The 19,720-nt window shown below is 42.8% G+C and overlaps 1 protein-coding gene across 1 annotated transcript; it reads left to right on the top strand.

The window, feature by feature from the left end:
* The first annotated feature begins 44 nt into the window (after positions 1 to 44).
* Positions 45 to 19,590, top strand: LOC105495853 (CLOCK interacting pacemaker). The gene is made up of 4 exons (XM_011765720.2): positions 45 to 186; positions 7,944 to 8,131; positions 12,085 to 12,254; positions 15,688 to 19,590. The coding sequence occupies exons 2-4, from the start codon at positions 7,996 to 7,998 to the stop codon at positions 16,579 to 16,581; spliced, it is 1,200 nt and encodes a 399-aa protein (XP_011764022.2). The 5' UTR covers positions 45 to 186; positions 7,944 to 7,995; the 3' UTR covers positions 16,582 to 19,590.
* The last annotated feature ends 130 nt before the right edge of the window (positions 19,591 to 19,720 follow it).

Genomic DNA, 19,720 nt, shown 5'->3' with positions numbered 1-19,720 from the left:
CCGAGCCGAGTCACGTGGCTGGCGAAAGACGTCGCGGAGGCGGTGGGGAGGAGAAATGGGCGGGAGGCTGTGGAGATAGCGAGACACCCGGCGACGACGAGGTTGTCATGGTGCCGCGGGGCCGTGCTCGCGCATGCGCCACCTGACCCACGGGGGCCGGTCGTGGAGCTGCGACCCCGGCCCTCGGTGAGAAAGGGAGGGCTGGGTCTGGGAGGAGGGGAGCAGGGTTGGCGACGGGAGAGGGATTGGGCGAGAAGCGTGGGGAGAGAAGGGGGAAGTAGGGGAGAGAGGAAGAGGAGCGAGTAGGCAAGAGGGGCAAACTGGGACTTTCGGGGGACGGAGGGCCAAATGGTGGGAGTGAGGGTTGTTGGCTTTGCTGTGAGGGGCGTGGGAGAGGGAATCGCCGGTGAGGAGGGGGCTGCGTGTGGGGAGAGGGCTTGTGTGACGGGCAGGTGGGCCCTGGTCTAGCCCTAGGCGCAACCGCCAGCCGGCTGGGCGGGGAGAGAGCTTGGAGTCCAGCCCGGCTGGGAGCTGAGGGCTAGGCAGTGGGCAGGTGAGTGGGCACCAGAACTGGTAACTGGGGGAAGGTCCTGGGCTTCCAGTTTGAGGTCGGGGGTGGTACCCTGTTCTGGCCCCAGGGCACAGGTGTGTGGCCCTTTCCAGAGACCTGCCGTCACCCACGTTGCTGGTTGTTTCCCTTGAGTGGCCAGCTTGCCAGGCTTGGTGCCGGGGGTAGTGTTTTGAGGGAGAAGGTGGGCAGTGCCAAGTAAGGAGTTAGTGGTTAGTGGGTGGCTTCGGGGGAGCTCTGATCCCGGCCCAGGTCACAGGCTGGAGCTAGGCTCGCTGTTATTGCTCAAGTCCTGGCAGTATGCATTGCCTGGGCGTTTGCCCTGGAAGGCTGGTGGTATGCCAGTCACAGCACAGTACTAGGGTCTGCCCAGTTCTGCCCTGCTGAGCTGGCAGGCTGGTGGATGCCTGGAGGGTGCACATGCTGCCTGGCACAGATGCAACGTGGGCTGGTGCGAATGGGTAGGTGGGCACTGTTACTGTGAACTAATTGCAGCAGGGGATCGGAGAAAGTTCTCTAAGCTCATCTCCCTTTGAAAGGTGAAAATAGAGCCAAACTGGTCTCAAACATGGGAAATTGTATGGAATTGGGGTTCAGGATCTTTAACACGAATTTTCAGCTACGTTGGAGAAATGGAATGAATGTGAAAGGGAAGATGAATATTAGACATTTAGGTAGACAGGGTTTTTCCACTGTTAAAATACACAGACCTCCTCCCAGAATGGTATCTCGAATATGCAGGCCAAAAGAAAATGACTTTGGAGAACACCTAGTAATGTGCTTATAATTCGAACTGGGATTACTCAAGGTTTTCTTTCTGCGACCTTATCACTTTATTGTATTTAAGCCTGTGGTTGGGCTTTTACCTCACACTTCTGTCCAGGCACACATGTTATACACGTGACACATTTTAAAGGGAACTTGAGCTCCCAGGAATGTTGCCAAGTGTCTATAAAAGGAGAGATCTGAAAGCAGCATTTCAGATCCTTTTCTTGTAACCCTTGGATCTCCTTTTTTTTTTTTTTTTTTTTAATTTTTAAAAAATTTTTAAATTTTATTTATTTATTTATTTTAATTAATTTATTATTATTATACTTTAAGTTGTAGGGTACATGTGCATAACGTGCAGGTTTGCTCCTTTTTAATCATAAGGACAAATCTTCACAAAGATTGTTTGTGGATTAGACCAAGCTTTAATTTGGATGGTGGATTTGTCCCTGAGGTTTCATCTTAGAATAAGGGGTAGATCAAATATCTGTTTCCTGCAGGGGACCAGACGTGGAGGTTAGATCTTAAGGTGACCATGGTGTTTGGAAATGCAGAATCTTGACCTTCAAGCTGTTCAGGTATTTCTGTGCTGCTAAGCTACTAGAGCTGTCAGAGAGACTCAGCAGGTCTGAGATTTGTTGGAATTTTTTTTTTTTTTTTTTTGAGAAGGAGTCTCGCTTTATCGCCCAGGCTGGAGTGCAGTGGCCAGATCTCAGCTCATTGCAAGCTCCGCCTCCCGGGTTTACGTACGCCATTCTCCTGCCTCAGCCTCCCGAGTAGCTGGGACTACAGGCGCCTGCCACCTCGCCTGGCTAGTTTTTTGTATTTTTTAGTAGAGACGGGGTTTCACCGTGTTAGCCAGGATGGTCTCGATCTCCTGACCTCGTGATCCGCCCGTCTTGGCCTCCCAAAGTGCTGCGATTACAGGCTTGAGCCACCGCGCCCGGCCGATTTGTTGGAATTTATTACTCTATTGAGTGCCTCATGTTAATTGTTGGGGGCTGAGGTTGCAAAGATGAAAAAAACAACTCAAGGTTAAGGAGACAAATAATTAGACTAATGTCAGAAGTGCAAAAAGAGTAGTAAGAACTAAGTGCTTTGGAGCACTTGCTAGGATTTTGAATTTTGTCCCCTTATATAAACATATATTTATTGATTCACGTTCTTTCTCCAGGCTGGAGTGCAGAGGCACAATCTTGGCTTACTACAATCTCTGCCTCCCAGGTTCAAGCTATTCTCATGCCTCAGTCTCCTGAGTAGCTGGGATTACAGGCACACACCCCAAGCCCAGCTAATTTTTGTATTTTTAGTAGAGACAGCGTTTCACCATATTGACCAGGCTGCTCTCGAACTCTTGACCTCAGGTGATCTACCTGCCTTGGCCTCTCAAGGTGCTGCTGGGATTACAGACGTGAGCCACCTTGCCTGGCTCTGATTCCGATTCCCCCTCTCCGTCCCTCCCTTCCTTCCTTCCTCCCTCCCCAACCCCCCCCCCCCCCCGCTTTTTTTTTTTTTTTTTGACGGAGTCTCATTCTTCACCCAGGCTGGAATGCAGTGGCGACATCTCAGCTCACTGCAACTCCACCTCTCGCGTTCAAGGGATTCTCCTGCCTCACCCTCCCAAGTTGCTAGGATTACAGATGTGTGCCACCATGCTCGGCTAATTTTTATATTTTTAGTAGAGACAGGGTTTCACCATGTTGGCCAGGCTGGTCTCGAACTCCTGACCTCAGGTGATCCATCCGCCTCTGCCTCCCAAAGTGTTGGGATTACAGACGTGAGCCACCACGCCCAGCCTGATTCACTTTCCATTATGAGTTTTAGTGTGTACTATGCTTTCTGGGAAATTTTTGAACAATGTGTTACATATATATGCATAAGAGGCCCAATTAGGGTAAATTCTGACAGTTTTGGAGCTTAAATTAGCCCTTTTAATGCAGAGTAAGGTACATGCATTTGTAAAGCAGCGTGAGTGATTTCCAGTCTGTGCCAGGAAACAGAAAGGACACAGTGGGTAAGAGCTTAGTAACCCATTTTCAACTCCTAGTCAATGTGTGAGCATCTAATTTTATTGTAAACTAATATCTAAGAGGAAAAAAAGCAACTTCTTGAGGTTTTCAGACTTTGCCTTGCAAATTTGGGGGTTGACAACACCAGTAGCAAATGCCATCACTCTCTGCTTCTCTCCTGTTGAGGGCTTTATGTGTGTGAGTGGGTCACTCAGCCACTCCCAGGAGGGCACTGCTGCTGCTCCTCCGAAAGAATAAAGTTTGGGAAGGGATGTAGCCCTTTGTTCCACATCCCATGTGAGCCTCCCTGGCTGCAATGCTAAGGCTTTCTGCTGCTTAAGAGAACTTTACTGAAGACAGAGGCTTTCATATTTTTAATCATTTTCATATCAAAAATAGTCAATTTTCCATCCTAAAGTCGATTTTGCATTCTTTATTTCCAACTGCCAGCAACTCCCCAGGATCTAAATTTAGCATCTGTTCTCTTTTTAACTTACCTCTGTGATACCTTTCCTCACCTACCATAAGGGTCTTAGTTGACCCTCCCATAACAAAAGAAAGGTTAACAAGAGAAAAACATAACAGTTTTATTTAATCAAAGTTTTGTTATGACACAGGAGTCTTCACAATTGAAGCCTCCCAAACTCAGGCAAAACTGTCTATTTTTATGCTTAGGTTTGATGAAGAATGGACGGCCATGTAGAAATATGATTGGACAAAAAGGGTATGATCTGGCTAGGCATGGTGGCTCATGCCTGTAATCCCAGCACTTTGGAAGGCTGAGGTGGGAGGATTGCTTGAGCTCAGGAGGTCAAGACCAGCTCGGGCAACATATCAAGACCCAGTCTCTACAAAAAAATTTAAAAATTAGCTGGGTGTGGTGGTATGCACCTGGAGTCCCAGCTACTCAGGAGGCTAGGGCAGGAGGATCACTTTAGCCCAGGAGATTGAGTCTGCAGTTAGCCATGATCGTGCCACTGCACTCTAGCCTGAGCAACAGCATGTGATCCGTCTAGAAATAAAAAACAAAACAAAAGAAAAATCAAACAAAAGAGTATGATCTATTAGTAAAGGAGTGAGGTGGGAAACCCAGCAAGGTCTGTCTGTCTAGAATTATTCTTGACCTCTGTGTAGCATTCCTTCCTCTCTGTTATAGGGCAGGACCCATTCTGGAATGAATGAGGGTTTTATGATCTACTATCAGACAAGACAGGTCAGATAATTTCTTTATGGCCAGGAAGTCAAGGCTGCAGTGAGCCCGTGTTTGTGGCCTTGCACTCCAGCCTGGGTGACAGAGCAAGACACAGTCTCAGAAAAAACAAAAAGCAGCAACAAAGCACTCGTTATGCTAAAGTGCCATACTTTGGAGTATTGTTTTCTGAGCCTCAAAAACCGATTGTCACTGTTTCAGTATTTTGACTCCATGATCAATTATCTGTTATCCTACAAATTCTCAATAAGCCAGAATAAATTCCTGTGTATTTTCTGTGGCTCCATTGACTACACTTTAATAATAATAGCAAGACCTTTTTCATTGTTTTGCCACAAGGATTGTAGAGGACTAAATTGGGTTGCATTATCTAAAGTACCTGTAAAAGAATCCATGTTTAGTAAGATAATGTGAAACTTCAAGAACCTAAGTAAGATTCTTAATGAGTTGCAACTAACGTGAGCTACCCTCCTAATCTAAATCAACAGCCTGGTCCGACATGAATTAGTTTGAATGCCCATCCACAAGCCTCATCTACTTTTCATTTTGCAGAAGGCTTCTATTCACTTTTGGACAGTATTATTTTAGGAAAATTATACTGTGCACATTTGTTGAATTTCATACAAAAGGATCCTGATTTAATTAGAGATGTAGTTTTACACTTTAGTCTACTTTTTAAGCTGGGCCGTCCATGCTGTCAAATTTCATAGCTGTCAGATAGACCTTGCTTTTGCATAGTTCTCTGCAAGATGTGACAGTGCCATTGTTTATCTTTTATGCACATAGGATTAAACATGTGACCTGTGGGAGTACTTGATTTGATGTCAGTTGAATGAGGAAGCCAGTCCCCTTAAATGAGTTAGATATGGGGCAGAATGATTTTTACTTGGAATCGTGTTTAAAATTCACTCTCATTCAGTCCAGTTTGTGTTCCCTTTAGTCTGCTCCTACAGTATGCAAAAGTATGAGCAAGAGGGTTGCTTATAAGCATCCTTGTCTTCTATTTAATTTTATTTTGAACTGTTTCTAGGGTAGTTAATGTTCTTCACTAGATCTTATATTAGCAGGAATGTCCAGACTTGGCACTCCAGGATATTCTAGATACAGTGCTATTTGGCAGGGGGCTTGTGTTTTTCTTCACTCAGAGGACAACAGGATAGAGTCAGGAGTGCATCGTGAATTAAAACATCACAAGACTTTGCTTGCATCTTCCTAGTTTCATTATTGTCATGTTCCCTGTTGGCCTATTCTCCTTATCCCCGCAGTATTCTTTGTGTTCTTATCATGTTGGCCTTACAGTTGCCATTCCTTGGTGACTAAATGGCCATGTTAAAATACCTGTAATGTTCTTATCCTCAGCCAGCAATTTGAAGGACTGATTGGTCTTATTCTTGGCACTGTTGGTCTAGGTCTGGGTCTGCTGTGGATGAGCTGCGTATCACTGGAGTAAATATAGGCCTCTCTCCTGGGCTTCAATCTTATATGTGACTGCCTACCCAGGATCTCCACTTAGATGACCCACAGTAACTTCAGTCTCTACATGACCAAATCTACATGACCATGCCACCCTGCCCCACCCACCCAACTCCCTTCTGTGCACTTCTTGGGCTCCCTAGCTGAGAAAGTGGTACCACCATCTTCCCCCCCCACCAGTACAATAACCAGGTCCCATCAGGTGGGCCTCCATGTTTTTCTTCTCCCCATCTCCACCACCTTAATTCACCTGGACTATCACGGTAGCAACTAAATGATCTCAATGCCACTCTTGCCTTTTTCCACTTTAGCCTCAGTTCAGCATCCAGAATGCTTTTAAAATGCAAAGCTGGTGCACACTTGTAATCCCAGCACTTTGGGATGCCAAGCCAAGGCACAGAGCCGAGCCCATGGTGGAAGGATTGTTTGAGGCCAGGAGTTCAAGACCAGCCCAAGCAACAAAGTGAGATCCTTTCTCTACAAAAAATAAAAAATTAGCCAGGTGTGGTGCTACGTGCCTGTAGTCCCAGCTACTCCATAGGCTGAGGTGGGAGGATCGCTTCCATCTGGGCAGTCTAGGCTGCAGCGAGCCATGATCATGCCACTGCACTGCAGCCTGGGCAACAAGAGTGAGACACTGTCTCAAAAAATAAGATAAATAAAATGCACATCTGATCATGTCATACTTCTGGTTAAAATTCTTCCATGACTTCCCATTGCTTTTAAGTTAATATCTAAAATCCTTCCAACATGGATTCCAAGGTGTTGCCTGTCTATTCCCTGACTACCAGTCTGTCATCAGTGCGTGGCATTATACCCTTCTACACTGTGCTCTAGCCTTTCAGTTATTTGCTTGTGCCAAGCCCCTTGCTCCCTTAGAGCCTTCACACTGCCTGGAATATGCCTTTCACTTAACTCCTACTAATTCCTGATCCTCCAGATCCCAGCTACAGAGTGCTTCCTGAGTCCCCCAGACTGTTAGACCCTCCCATTTATAGCTCTTATCAAAATGGTCGCTAGTTGAGTGATTACTTGATTAATGACTGTCTCTCTCTAGATCATAAGCTACAAGAAGGAAGTGACAGATGCCTATTCTGTTCTATTCTGTTCATTCTATAAACCCAGTCCTTGCACAATGCCTAATTTACAGTGGCAATATTTATCAATATTTTTAGATGATTGACTGTGACTTATCTGAGCCTCAGTTTCCTCCCCTGTAAAATGAGATAGCAACTGAAGATGACATTGTGAGACTCAAGTAAGATAACACTAATAGTAACACATATTATAAGCTTTTTATTATATATGATATTATTTGCCCATAAAAGTGTTTTTTAAGCCTAAAAGTAGCATTGGGTATAGGGAGTTGTTTTTGCTCTCTGTTCAGTACCTCAGCCAAAGGATTTAGAGGTTAATTTGAGAAACACTACACTGTGGGAGGTGGCAGTAGGTCATGAGCCTGCAAATGTACACGAGGAAAGCAAGCCTCGTGGTGTCTCTCTTCTCCTCTCCCCTTTCCCCTCTCCCCCTCCTTCTGCCCTCACTCTTCTCCCATCTTCTTTTTCCCTTGTCTTCACTCCCCTGTCCCCTTTCCCCTCTGGTGAGTTCATTTTGTTACCCATTGCAAAAAGCCTAATCAAATGTGCCTTTGTTAGCAGTTTACAAAGCTATGTTGAATGTGGTTTGTGTGCCTTGAATTTGTAATGGAATTAGAGGGCAGCCAGAGGACGGTGAATCTCCTTATGGGTGGAAACCTTCTGTTTAGTAAACTTGAAACTTTTGTCAGTTGAGACCTCTGAGGAAAATAAAGCTAAAGTGGGTGAGGCCAGTGTTCTTTGCCCATACTTTATTCACTATCTGGATCACCTGTTTCAGCTCTCCAGGCAGTGACTTCTTATATAATTGTTTTTCATAGGGCAGTCCAGATGAAAAGAGTACCAATGAATCTGCCTCCAGCTGAATAAACCATGGAGAGGAAAAACCCATCCAGAGAGAGCCCCAGAAGACTCTCCGCCAAAGTAGGCAAAGGCACAGAGATGAAGAAAGTGGCTCGTCAGCTCGGGATGGCTGCTGCTGAGTCAGACAAGGACTCTGGCTTTTCAGGTTAAAAATATCTTATCCTTCCGCTGTTTTGTGAGTGAATGCTTTGCCCAAAAAATTTCCTCCCCAAAACTCATTTATGTGATAAGGATGGGATGCTTTCACGCACAGGATAAATACTTACCTGATGCTTTAAAATGGTAATTCTGATGCCATATGTCAGGGTACCCATCAAAGTCACCGTAGGGTTAGTTCTGAAAGAATTATTTGACATCTTTTTTCAACTTAGACTCTGAATCTTACACTTCCAACTATTGCAACTGATCACTGGAAAAAAATACTCATAATTCTGTTGTTTTACTTCCTTTTTCACAGGAATTATTATATTGTAGAGGAAAAAATGCTACTGCATGTAGTTGCCATGTAACAAATTTGAAGACTGCCAGTTAAATAAAAGTAATATTGTATGTAATTTGTAAGGTACCTTTTTCATTGAGAAAGTTGTTTTGCTGTGTTTAGAAATGTACCCTTCCAACAACCCCTCCCCCCGAGTCTCGATGCATTTTGTATTTGGACTGTGAGCCTCCTGGCCTAGCTCTAAACTTGAGTATCTATTAGAGATAAGAAAATAGAACAGTTTTCCTTACAAGTTTTTCTTAAACCTTACCGAAAAGGGCTAGCTGAATATACATTGAATCTTTTAATTTTGTGCTGGGGCTCTTTTTTTAATTTCCCGGTCTGAGGGTAGTGGCTTGAATATGGTGCTAGTGTGATTTTTGGCGCAGGGGATGCAGAGGGGGTGATGCTGAGGGATTCTAGCCAAGTCAACATCCTGAGAGTAGAACCCTCTCAAGGAGAAAATTTGTATTATCCAGACTCAGAAAGACAATCAATTTTGATTTATTAACTTATAGTGAGAAATGCAGCTGTTAGGAAAACTAGAACTCTCTTGTCTTTAGATTGGCATATTTTCTCCCTGTAGGCATGCTGCTTGAAAAGGCAAATTATAAATAGACTGTTGCTCAAAGAGGAACAGAGCGCCAACCAAGGGATTAGATTAAGAGGAATTAGTTGCCCTGCCCAGGGCCAGGACAGTCCAGGGAAGGGCGGGCCAACCTTCCCTTTGGATTTTTCTTCTCTCTCTCAGCATTGTTTCCCAAGCCTGCCTCATCATAAAGCTCACCCGAGGCATTTGTTAAAATATTGATCACCAGATCTCCCTCCTGGAGACTCTTTCAAGTGTCTGGACAGGGCCTGGAATGTGGGTTTTTTAAAAAACAAGTGTTTTTGTTGTATGGTCAGACAGGTTTGGGAAACATTGGAGGCCTAGTGTCTCTTTTTTTTTCTTTCAATATCATGTTTGCTTTTTGTCTGTTTTTCATTTCATGAATACATGCTCATTATAGAAGCTTGGACATGTAGGAAACCACGAAGAAGAAAATAAACATTATCAATAATCTTACCATCTATTATTTCCAGTACTGTTGACATTTTGACACTTCTAACAACTTCAACTTTGTCAGGCCAGTTGTTTTAAGAATATTGTACTACTCAGACATAAAGTGGTATTAAAATAATCAAACTCATTATGCCCCAGAAAGTAGCCCCAGTGAATGCCACTGGAATGCGTCTAGCCACTCTTGGGCCACGTGCCAGTGATTTCCTCACTACCTGAGTTATTCCAGTTACCTTGGAGTAGGATGAAATTTGTAAAATCAAGACAGTTTTTCCCATTTTAATTACTGCATTTGTATTTCAAAAAATTTCAAATCTATACAAAAGCAAATGTATACCCCATATATCTATCTTTTTGTCATATATGCTTTCTCTCTCTCTCTCCACACACACGCACATACACACACGCACACACTGAATTATTTGAAAGTAAATTGCAAACACTTGACATTTTACCCCTATATAGCTTCAGTACAAATTTCTTAAAAACAAGGACATTCTTCTGTATAGTTATAATATCATTATCATACCTAAGAAATTTAACACTGATACTTATCATTAGCTACACTGCATATTCAGATTTTCCCCCATTGTCCCAATAATTTTCTTTACAGCTGTTTATCTTTTTGTCTATTTTGGATCCAGAATCCAACTGAAGATTGAGCATTGGATTTAGTTGTCCTGTCCTTTAGTCTGGTTTAGTCTATAACCACCCCCATATCTTATCTTTGCTTTTTATTCTTTCTTTTATGACATTGACATCTTTGAATGAGTCAGGCCTGTTGCTTTGTAGAATGTCTCACACCCTGGATTTTCTGGTAGTGTCCCCATTATTAGGGTCAGGATTAGCATCTTGACCAGAATATTATGTTGTTGATGTTGTATCCTTCCCATTGCAACACATGTGGAGACTCGTAAGTTAGTTTACTCTTGGTGATGCTCTGGTTGGTTGATCACTTGGCTAAGATAGTGTGTACCAGATTTCTTTATTGTTAAAGTACCCTTTTCTCTTGTAATTAATAAGTAATTTATTTTTTATAAGATCATACAATACTTCATAATTGTGTGACTATCCTATTCCCCAACAAACTCTTTACCAGAGTTAGCATCCATTGATGATCTTTGCCTGAATCAGTACATTGGTGGTTTAAAAGTGGTGATTTTGGCCGGACGTGATGCCTCACACCTGTAATCTCAGCACTTTGGGAGGCTGTGGCAGGCGGATTACCCGAAGTCAGGAGTTCGAGACCAGCCTGACCAACATAGAGAAACCCTGTCTCTACTAAAAATACAAAATTAGCCGGGCGTGGTGGCACATGCCTGTAATCCCAGCTACTCGGGCGGCTGAGGCAGGAGAATCGCTTGAACCTGGGAGGCGGAGGTTGTGGTAAGCTGAGATCGTGCCATTGCACTCCAGCCTGGGCAACAAGAGTGAAACTCTGTCTCAAAGAAAAAAGTGGTGATCTTCTAATTTTACCATTCTTCGTACATTAAGACATTCTTCTGTAAAAAGTGCTTTCCCTCCTCCCTCGTCTTTGAGTATCACTAATGTAGTCATGGAATTCTTTTGTAATTCAGTTTGTCAATCCGTTAAAATCATGATTTCTGATACTCAAATTGTCTCAAATTTGACCAGCGGGAGTCCCTTCAAGATAGCTCTTGTGTCTCTTTGACATGTCTCTGTTAGTGTTTTGAGCACTTCTTTGCTTTCTGGGACAACAAGCTGTCCAGGCTTATCTCGTATCTTCCCTGTCAAAGTCTTGGAATCAGCTGTTTCTCCAAGGAGCCCTCATTTCCTTTATGTGCAGAATGGCATTTAGAAACCAAGATCTGGGCACTCAATATGTACATTGCTTCTGGGCTCATTCGTTTTCGGTCTAATGGTTCTTAACTAGAGGTGTACATTTGGATTACTTGTGTTTTGTGAAAATACGCTACTATGGAACCAGGTAAATCACTTCAGTAGATCAAGGGAAGGATCCCAACATTTATAATTTTTTTAAAAGGGTCAGTGGAGATTCTAAATAATATTTCCATTGATGCATATCCTTCTAGTCATACAGTCTTCCTTAAACTGGATAAAATGCAGTTGTTTTGAGGTTTACAGATTGGTTTTGTTTTTTTAAATGTAATTACCTCTTGGGGTACCCAGAGCCTCTGAAGGTCTTAATCCTACCTTGGGCCATACCCATCTCCTTTCTCAACAACAGATTCTCAAAAGTAATAAACTAACGTTGAAGCCTCGAACTCATTTATCCTGTAGACTGGTGATGATTACTTTCATGTGAGCCCTAATTGAGGCAGGTTTTTGTCTGTAAGAGAGTTAGAAAGGAAATCAAAATTGTCCTAGGGCAATAATTCTTAATCTTTGGTGGAGGAGGGATTAATTATGGATCCCGTTGAAAAGCCAATGAAAGCTAAAAGCCTCCTTCTTAATAAAATTCACAAAAACACATCACAAGTGTTGCTTTCAATTTCAAGAGGTCCATAGCTCCTTAGGAGCCTGGTTAAGAACCTCTAGTCTAGAGCCTAAGTGAATTGACCATTCTTCTGCCCACCAGATGGGAGCTCGGAATGTCTGAGCTCCGCAGAGCAGATGGAGTCCGAGGACATGCTGAGCGCCTTAGGCTGGAGCAGAGAAGACAGGCCGAGGCAGAACTCCAAAACTGCAAAGAATGCCTTCCCTACCCTGTCTCCCATGGTCGTCATGAAGAATGTGCTGGTCAAACAGGTGAGGAGGACTAATATCACCTAAAGGCTTTGCAAATAAAAATTTCTGAGCTTCCTGTGTATAAAGGAAGAGATTTATATTCTCTGCCAAGGAGAGATTTTAGAAACAGACCACTAGAACCACACCAATGTGTACTTTCTCTCCTGGGGAGCAGATGTTATCTTTCAAGTGTGACACTGTTTTAAAAAGGAATACGAGAATCATGATGTGTGTTCTCATTTTTGAGACAGCTAGGTTGTTTTATTTCTGTATTCATAGTTTGTCCAAAGGGACCCTGAAATGTATATAGAGGAACCAAGCAGAAATGGCATAACTTCAGTGGTGCATTCTAACATGTGGCAGAGTTTAGGGTAGAAACAAAAGAAGCTCTTTTTAATATGAATTGCCCTGGGAATTTAAGAATGTAGAATGCATTTATCTCAGAAGTAGAGGCAATTTCCCTGTTTCTTATGTCATACACTGAGCATTTTCTTAGTAGTCAGCCAGAGCCCATCATTAGTGACGAAGCTGCTCCTGGTTCAAGTATGGGAATACCAGCAGAATCCACACAGCATTGTTGTGGCGTGGAAACACATCCTGTTTGGGGCTTCATTACATAACTGTGTATATTATATGATTATTGTTTAGATATGAAAGAAAAGATTTAGATGAAAATCTAAGTTAAGCTCTAGTGTTCGAAACTGAGAACTTGATCATATAAACTTGGTTAAGTTAGAATAGAGAAGTTTGAGAATAGAAAAGATTGATTTCAGCCAAAGAAATTTAGTCTTACCGTACTTTCCTCTGAAAATATATCAGTTCTGATATGGGTTCATTGATGAGGCTACTTGAAGATAGTGAAATTTGAAATCTGGCTTGAGTAGTTGACTTTTCCCTCCTTAGGGTAAAAGGTTAGAACATGGCTTTAACCCGACAGGAAATCTTAATGTCTTAGCTATTACCTAGTTATGTATGAGGAACACAAACTGATTTTCAACAAGGCAGCCTGGTGAGTTCTGAAAAGGAATTTGAAGATTTTTGCTTGGTAAATCATATCTCAGCTGGAAGCATGGCTCTCCTTATTGAAAGGAAAAGAAATAATAGAGACAGGAAATGAAGCCCACGTGAGATTGCCCTGGCCCCACCAGTCTGTCAGTGCTTCTCCTGGGCTTCCTTTCTCCCAATTCTTTTTCTCCCTGCCTTCCTCTCTGGCTTCCTTGTCCTTTTCTTGTGTGTCTGTGTTTATATCCCTTCTTTGTTGTAGGCTAGGCTGGCAGCTCCAGAAGGCTGAGAACAGCCCACACACACAGTTACGGAGTGAGTAGGCTTTTCCAGCAGAGCCACATTCTTCAGGACAAAGACCCGCCAGAAAGGCTCCTGGGTCTGATCAGGAGCTAAGAGGCTGACCTAAGGGAGTAGTCTAGTTTTGTTTTCGTTTTTAAAAAACATACTAGAATCCAGCATATTCTAAAATTAAAATAATGTTACATATTTAAAACCCTCTGCATATTGTGTAATGTCTTGATTATGGCTGCTTGGTTTTAGATATTTTTCTTTTGAGAGTCTGATTCCATCTCTGTCACTAGACAGTGTGATCTTGTACATAATTAACCATGATGGATATCAGTTTCTTCATCTTTAATATGAAGGGTTTATGTGAAATGATTCTGAGATCCTGTCCAAGTCTAAAATTTTGTTCCGTATTCCCTCAGGTGATTTCAACATGAATAATACAATTTGTAAAATCTAATAATTAGAACAAGTCAGCTAAGTATCTGTTAGGACAGTGGGCATAACAGTAGCATTAGGAAGTACAGTCCAGTAAAAGCATGGGAAAGCAATGCATTAGATATTTTCCAGATCCATTTGCCTAGTAGGTCATCCCTAGAGAGGGCATGAAGTTTTGCTTCTGACTGAGCTGGAACAGGCTGATCTCTACTTCAAAAGACCTCTTGATTTTGGATCTCCTATGACAAGGAAATGTGGTTTCTGGCCCTAGCATTGCTTGCCTTAGTATATCCTGGAGTATATTTGAACATCAAGAGGACTCCAGATCGTTCCAGCCTTCGCATGGGAAATGAATTATAGTTGGCCTAAAGTTCCTAACCTTGCATCCAAGAAACTGAAATGTGCAAAATGGTCTGCGCATGTACATGTATGGGAAGATAGTTCTTAATGTTCTTCAGATAAATCAGATGACTCCACCTGACCCCACTGAGGATGTGAACCTTTTGTCAGACTTGCCCTTTGCCTGGCTTTATCTACACTCAGATTTTTGGGACCAGGTTGGAACTGGATTGGCTTTCAAACATTGGAGACAAGTAGCCATGTCCTTCTTTATTAGATTTCATCTGAATCAATACTTCAATTAAAAAGTAATGCATAATTGAGGAGTAATAAAACAAAGGCAGTATAGCAGAATGGCTCAGATGGGTTTTAGAGTCAGACAGAGGATGGAATCCTAACGGCATCACTTAGTAACTTGGTGACTTAAAACAAGTTATTTCAACTTTCTAAGCCTCAGTTTCCTGTTTATGAAGGGAAATGGTAACTACCTCATGAGGTTGTTATATAGATTAAGTAACTCATGTAAAACATTATACACAGTGGTAGCCTATAGTCAGCACCAATACATGGTAGCTGTTATTATTTTGAATGGTTTTATGATTGTTGGATGTCACTGCCTTAAAAACAGGGACCCATAGACTCCTGACAATATGGGTTGTTTTTTCTTTTTTTCTGTTATTGTTGTTGTTTTTGAAACCAAGTCTTGCTCTGTCGCCCAGGCTGGAGTGCAGTGGCACAATCTCGGCTCACTGCGATCTTCACCTCCCGGGTTCAAGCGATTCTGCTGCCTCAGCCTCCCAAGTAGCTGGGGCTACAGGCATGCACCACCACGCCCAGCTAATTTTTTGTATTTTTAGTAGAGATGGGGCTTCACACGTTGGCCAGGCTGGTCTCGAACTCCTGACCTTAGGTGATCCACCTCCCTCAGCCTCCCAAAATACTGGGATTACAGGCATGAGCCACCACACCCGGCCCAATATGTTACTTTTTAATCAAAAGTTATTTTCAGGTAAAAGAGGTCCCAGATGTAATTAAATGAAGATATACTTTGGTGTAAAGTCATATTTTAACTTACACCAGGAAATTCATATTTTTATTGTTTCAGTTATGACCTTAGCTATGTCATTGCTTTACCTACCCATTTATTTTTCTGAGTGATAGCACTTGAATAAAAATAGGTGTTTCCTCCAATTTTCCCTTAGAAAAAGTTAAGAAAGTATTTGTGATATCAGACACAAATAGATGTTCAAACCACTATGTGAGGGAAGCGCTGTCCTTGAAATTGTTCTAAACATTTGAGCATCCGCTTGCCCCTTTGACAGAAGCTTCACTCCTCTATCGTTTCGGCAGTAATGAGTAGTGTGCTGCTCTCCTCCTTTGTCTTCAGGGCAGCAGCTCATCCCAGCTCCAGTCATGGACTGTCCAGCCCTCCTTTGAAGTGATCTCAGCACAGCCACAGCTCTTATTCCTTCATCCACCTGTACCATCTCCTGTCAGTCCATGCCACACTGGTGAGAAAAAGTCCGACTCCAGGAACTACTTGCCCATTCTGAATTCTTACACCAAAATAGCCCCACATCCAGGCAAAAGGGGCCTTTCCCTTGGCCCAGAAGAAAAAGGAGCAAGTGGAGTGCAGAAGAAAATCTGTACTGAGAGACTTGGGCCTAGCTTGTCTTCCAGTGAGCCAACCAAGGTTGGTGCTATTCCGTCCAGTCCCTCGACGCCAGCACCACCCAGCGCCAAACTTGCCGAGGACTCAGCTCTGCAGGGTGTGCCCTCTCTGGTGGCAGGTGGAAGTCCACAGACTCTTCAGCCAGTATCCAGCAGTCACGTGGCTAAAGCTCCCAGTCTGACCTTCGCTTCCCCCGCCAGTCCTGTCTGCGCATCAGACAGCACTCTCCATGGGTTAGAGAGCAACTCTCCCCTTTCACCACTGTCCGCTAATTATAGCTCACCTTTATGGGCTGCAGAGCACCTCTGCCGCAGCCCAGATATCTTTTCAGAGCAGCGGCAGAGCAAACATAGGCGCTTTCAGAATACCCTAGTAGTCCTACACAAATCTGGTTTGCTAGAGATCACTTTGAAAACCAAGGAGTTGATTCGTCAGAACCAGGCAACTCAGGTAGAACTAGACCAGCTAAAGGAGCAAACCCAGCTGTTTATAGAAGCCACCAAGAGCAGGGCCCCCCAGGCTTGGGCCAAGCTGCAGGCATCTTTAACACCTGGGTCCAGTAATACAGGCAGTGACCTAGAAGCATTCTCTGATCACCCAGACATATAGTACAGAGGCATATTTTCCTGTTACTTGAGTGGTTCTTTTCGCTCATTTACTGTTACCTACTCCTGTTTCCCAAAGCTTATGTAAGAGCTTTTCCTTCTAAACTTAAACTGTGTCGTGGTTCACTTAGGAAGCCACGTGCCAATACCTGGCTGCTGTCTTAACTTGTGGTCTGGGCACAGTATACATATGTCCCTGTTCCACTGAGGACCTCAGTTTGGGAGTGCCCTTGAGCCCCTTTTCCTTAGCCTGCAGGTGCTTCAGTGGATCACGGGGCAAAGCAGGAGATGATTGTGTGGGGCTCTTCCTGCTGTCACCTCCCATCATCCCACCCTCTCACCAGGATCAAGGGTGCAGTAACACGAATGAGCATACAGAGCAACGCCTGTTGAGCCAGGGAGTAGGTGACACAAGGAAACCTTCATGGATCTTCCCTTGCCTGTCTTAGTCACAGAGAGAAATAAGAGGAGGTTGCTTGCATTCCACAAGGCATCGTGCTAGTTGGGCAAGACCTAAAATGCCCTCGGCACAGGTTGCACCTGGGTGCGAGCACTTAATCACTCAACGCTTTGTTTTCTTAAACTTGAAAGTCAAGGGAAAGGGTAGTACCATCTGACTCCTAGACTTTCATTACAAGTCAGATTTTTCTTAAACTAGCAGGCAAAAAAATACTTCCAAATTTTAAGGTGTGGAATGGATGCAGTACCATCTGGAATTATAGTCGATGAATTGCTTTATTGACTTAGAAGCTAAAGAAAATAGACATGGCTGGCATATCTCATGGTCAGGAGCTGGACGATTCTGGTAACTTAGGCTTTTTTTCTCTCTTCTTTTGAAACAGTATATCCTGTTTTATATCTAAAAATCTTAAGGATCGTTTCAGTGGTTCCTGGGGATGTAGTATAAGTTAACTCTGTTGCCATGTTGTTTTTTTTTTCTTTTTCTTTTATTTTGATAAAAGAAGTGATTATTATGCTTGATAAACTTTGAATTAAATACAGTTGTCTCGAAGGTATGGTAAGTCTACAAAAAATTGGAAAGCATCTTACCCATTTTCTTTTCACATCCCAAATTTTCATTTGTTCCATGTCATAGTGATGGGAAGCAGTTATAGAGCATTGTCTTCTGTGTTTCCTTCATGTGTTAGATATTGGCAACAAAGCCAAAGGTGTAATGTTGGTTATATGAAGTTTATCTCGAAATGGAGACCATGACCAGAGTTTCCAGATGATACATGTTTTTTTCAGCTTCATTAAATAGGCAACTATGTTTCTAAGTAGTAAAGTTTCAAAATATTCTCTTATTTTAAAATTTCATCCTCTTGAAAATCTTTGTTCTTTACAAAATTATCTTAATAAGTTCTATATGATCAGCTTCATCTTTCTTTTTTTTTTTTTTTTTCTTTTGAGATGGAGTTTCACTCTTGTTGCCCAGTCTGGAGTACAATGGTAGGATCTCAGCTCACTGCAACGTCCGCCTCCCAGGTTCAAGTGATTGTCCTGCCACAGCCTCCCAGGTAGCTGGGATTACAGGTGCCTGCCACCACGCCCAGCTAATTTTTGTATTTTTAGTAGAAACAGGGTTTCACAATGTTGGCCAGGCTGGTCTCGAACTCCTGATTTCAGTTGATCTGCCTGCCTCGGCCACCCAATGTGCTGGGGTTACAGGCCTGAGCCACCACGCCCAGCCCAGCTTCACCCTTTCTGCAAAGAAAAGTTTTACCAAGACCAGAAGTTAAAGATGACATTTCCTAGGTAGTTGTAACTCTAACATAGTTTAAAAAGTATGTGGCTTCAGATTGCCTATACTTTGTTCACAAGCGTGTGATTTAGATATGACTGATTTAGAAGTGAACAACTTGGTAACATCCCTAGACTCCCCTCATCAACGCAGAATTATTACCTGCTCTTTACTCTCTGAAAGAATTTCAGAAATCAGAGCAAATGTGTCTTTAGGCAGATTCAGCTCCTTTTAATATTTTTTTCTTGGCCCACTCTCTTTGCCTGCCCTGAATCTGTGTGGTACTATAGCAGTTCTACTCTGTGCACCATGCTAGGAAGCTTCCTTTTTGGCAGAGTACGTTTGGCAGCAAAGCTATAGAGACAGGTGCATTCAGAACAGCCTGGGCACCAGTCATGAGTCTTACTGAGTGTCAAAAATCCGAAAACACTTGCTGAGAACCAAATTTATTCCATTGGAAAAACCCTCTGTGGAGCTATAAGCCTCTTGGACTCTCTTCTTCCTAGATTAAGGCTTGCATTTCCCTCCCTGTTTCAGTAAAAGATGATGAAAGCCGTTATCAATCCTCACTGCTGAGTGGCAGGGAGAAGCAGCACCACCCCCAGCTCTTCTCTAATCTTGTAACTTAGTGCTAGAAGTCTCTCCAGGCTATTACCATGGGTGTTTGTTCCCTATTGGAGCTGTAAGCAGATGAAACCAAGTAGAGAAGATAGATCTTGGAAGGAGAGATCCACTGAGGCCAGCAGACAGTTGGGGCCAGAAGCCAGACCAGCAAATGGAGGAACCTTGGAGGTGACCAGAAAGATCTCCATCGGTTGCCCAAGGCTGTAAGTAGTGATGGTTTTAGCGATGCATAACATAATTGGCTATGAAGTACTGTGGCAGAGCTGCTGTTTTCTGTAGGTGAGAAGCCATTTTTAGCTCAGAGCAACCCTTAAGAGAACTTTTGGCAGATTTTGTTGGCATTATTGAAATATATCTAGAAAAGTTGCTGATTGCAATGGTTATGGGAATGGGATTTAATGACATTTGTAATTTATTACACTCATTGGTTTTTATTGATTATAGTATTGTCTGACTTTTTATTTTCTACTATGGTTCCTTTAGCAGAAAAGTAATTTTTGTGCATACATTGAAGTGGTTTTCTAGCTATGAATTCTTTAGGGTAGAAGTTTATTTAGCAAATGTGAATTCTTTTGAGAAAGTATGAAGTTTTGCAGAAATTGACTGTGAAATGTCAGAGAAAAATAAAAGTCACTTACTTGAAACCTATTTGGCCTTTTTGCTTTATAACTGCTTTAAAATACTGAATGAAACCTGGAGTAAATATTTGAACTGATTTAAATGTTAAACATAGGTACTCATTTATTTGGGAATATTGGGATTAGACACTGAACATGTG

The sequence above is a fragment of the Macaca nemestrina genome, chromosome 7 (assembly GCF_043159975.1).
Source record: "Macaca nemestrina isolate mMacNem1 chromosome 7, mMacNem.hap1, whole genome shotgun sequence".
NCBI lineage: Eukaryota > Metazoa > Chordata > Mammalia > Primates > Cercopithecidae > Macaca > Macaca nemestrina.
This window is presented reverse-complemented; position numbering and strand designations above follow the sequence as displayed.

Bases quoted from the DNA above. Each gene is read 5' to 3' on its own strand.
- LOC105495853 (XM_011765720.2), top strand. From the start codon at position 7,996: ATGGAGAGGAAAAACCCATCCAGAGAGAGCCCCAGAAGACTCTCCGCC. The intron at 8,132-12,084 runs GTTAAAAATATC...TCTGCCCACCAG, and splicing joins CAAGGACTCTGGCTTTTCAG to ATGGGAGCTCGGAATGTCTG. The intron at 12,255-15,687 runs GTGAGGAGGACT...CTTTGTCTTCAG, and splicing joins AGAATGTGCTGGTCAAACAG to GGCAGCAGCTCATCCCAGCT.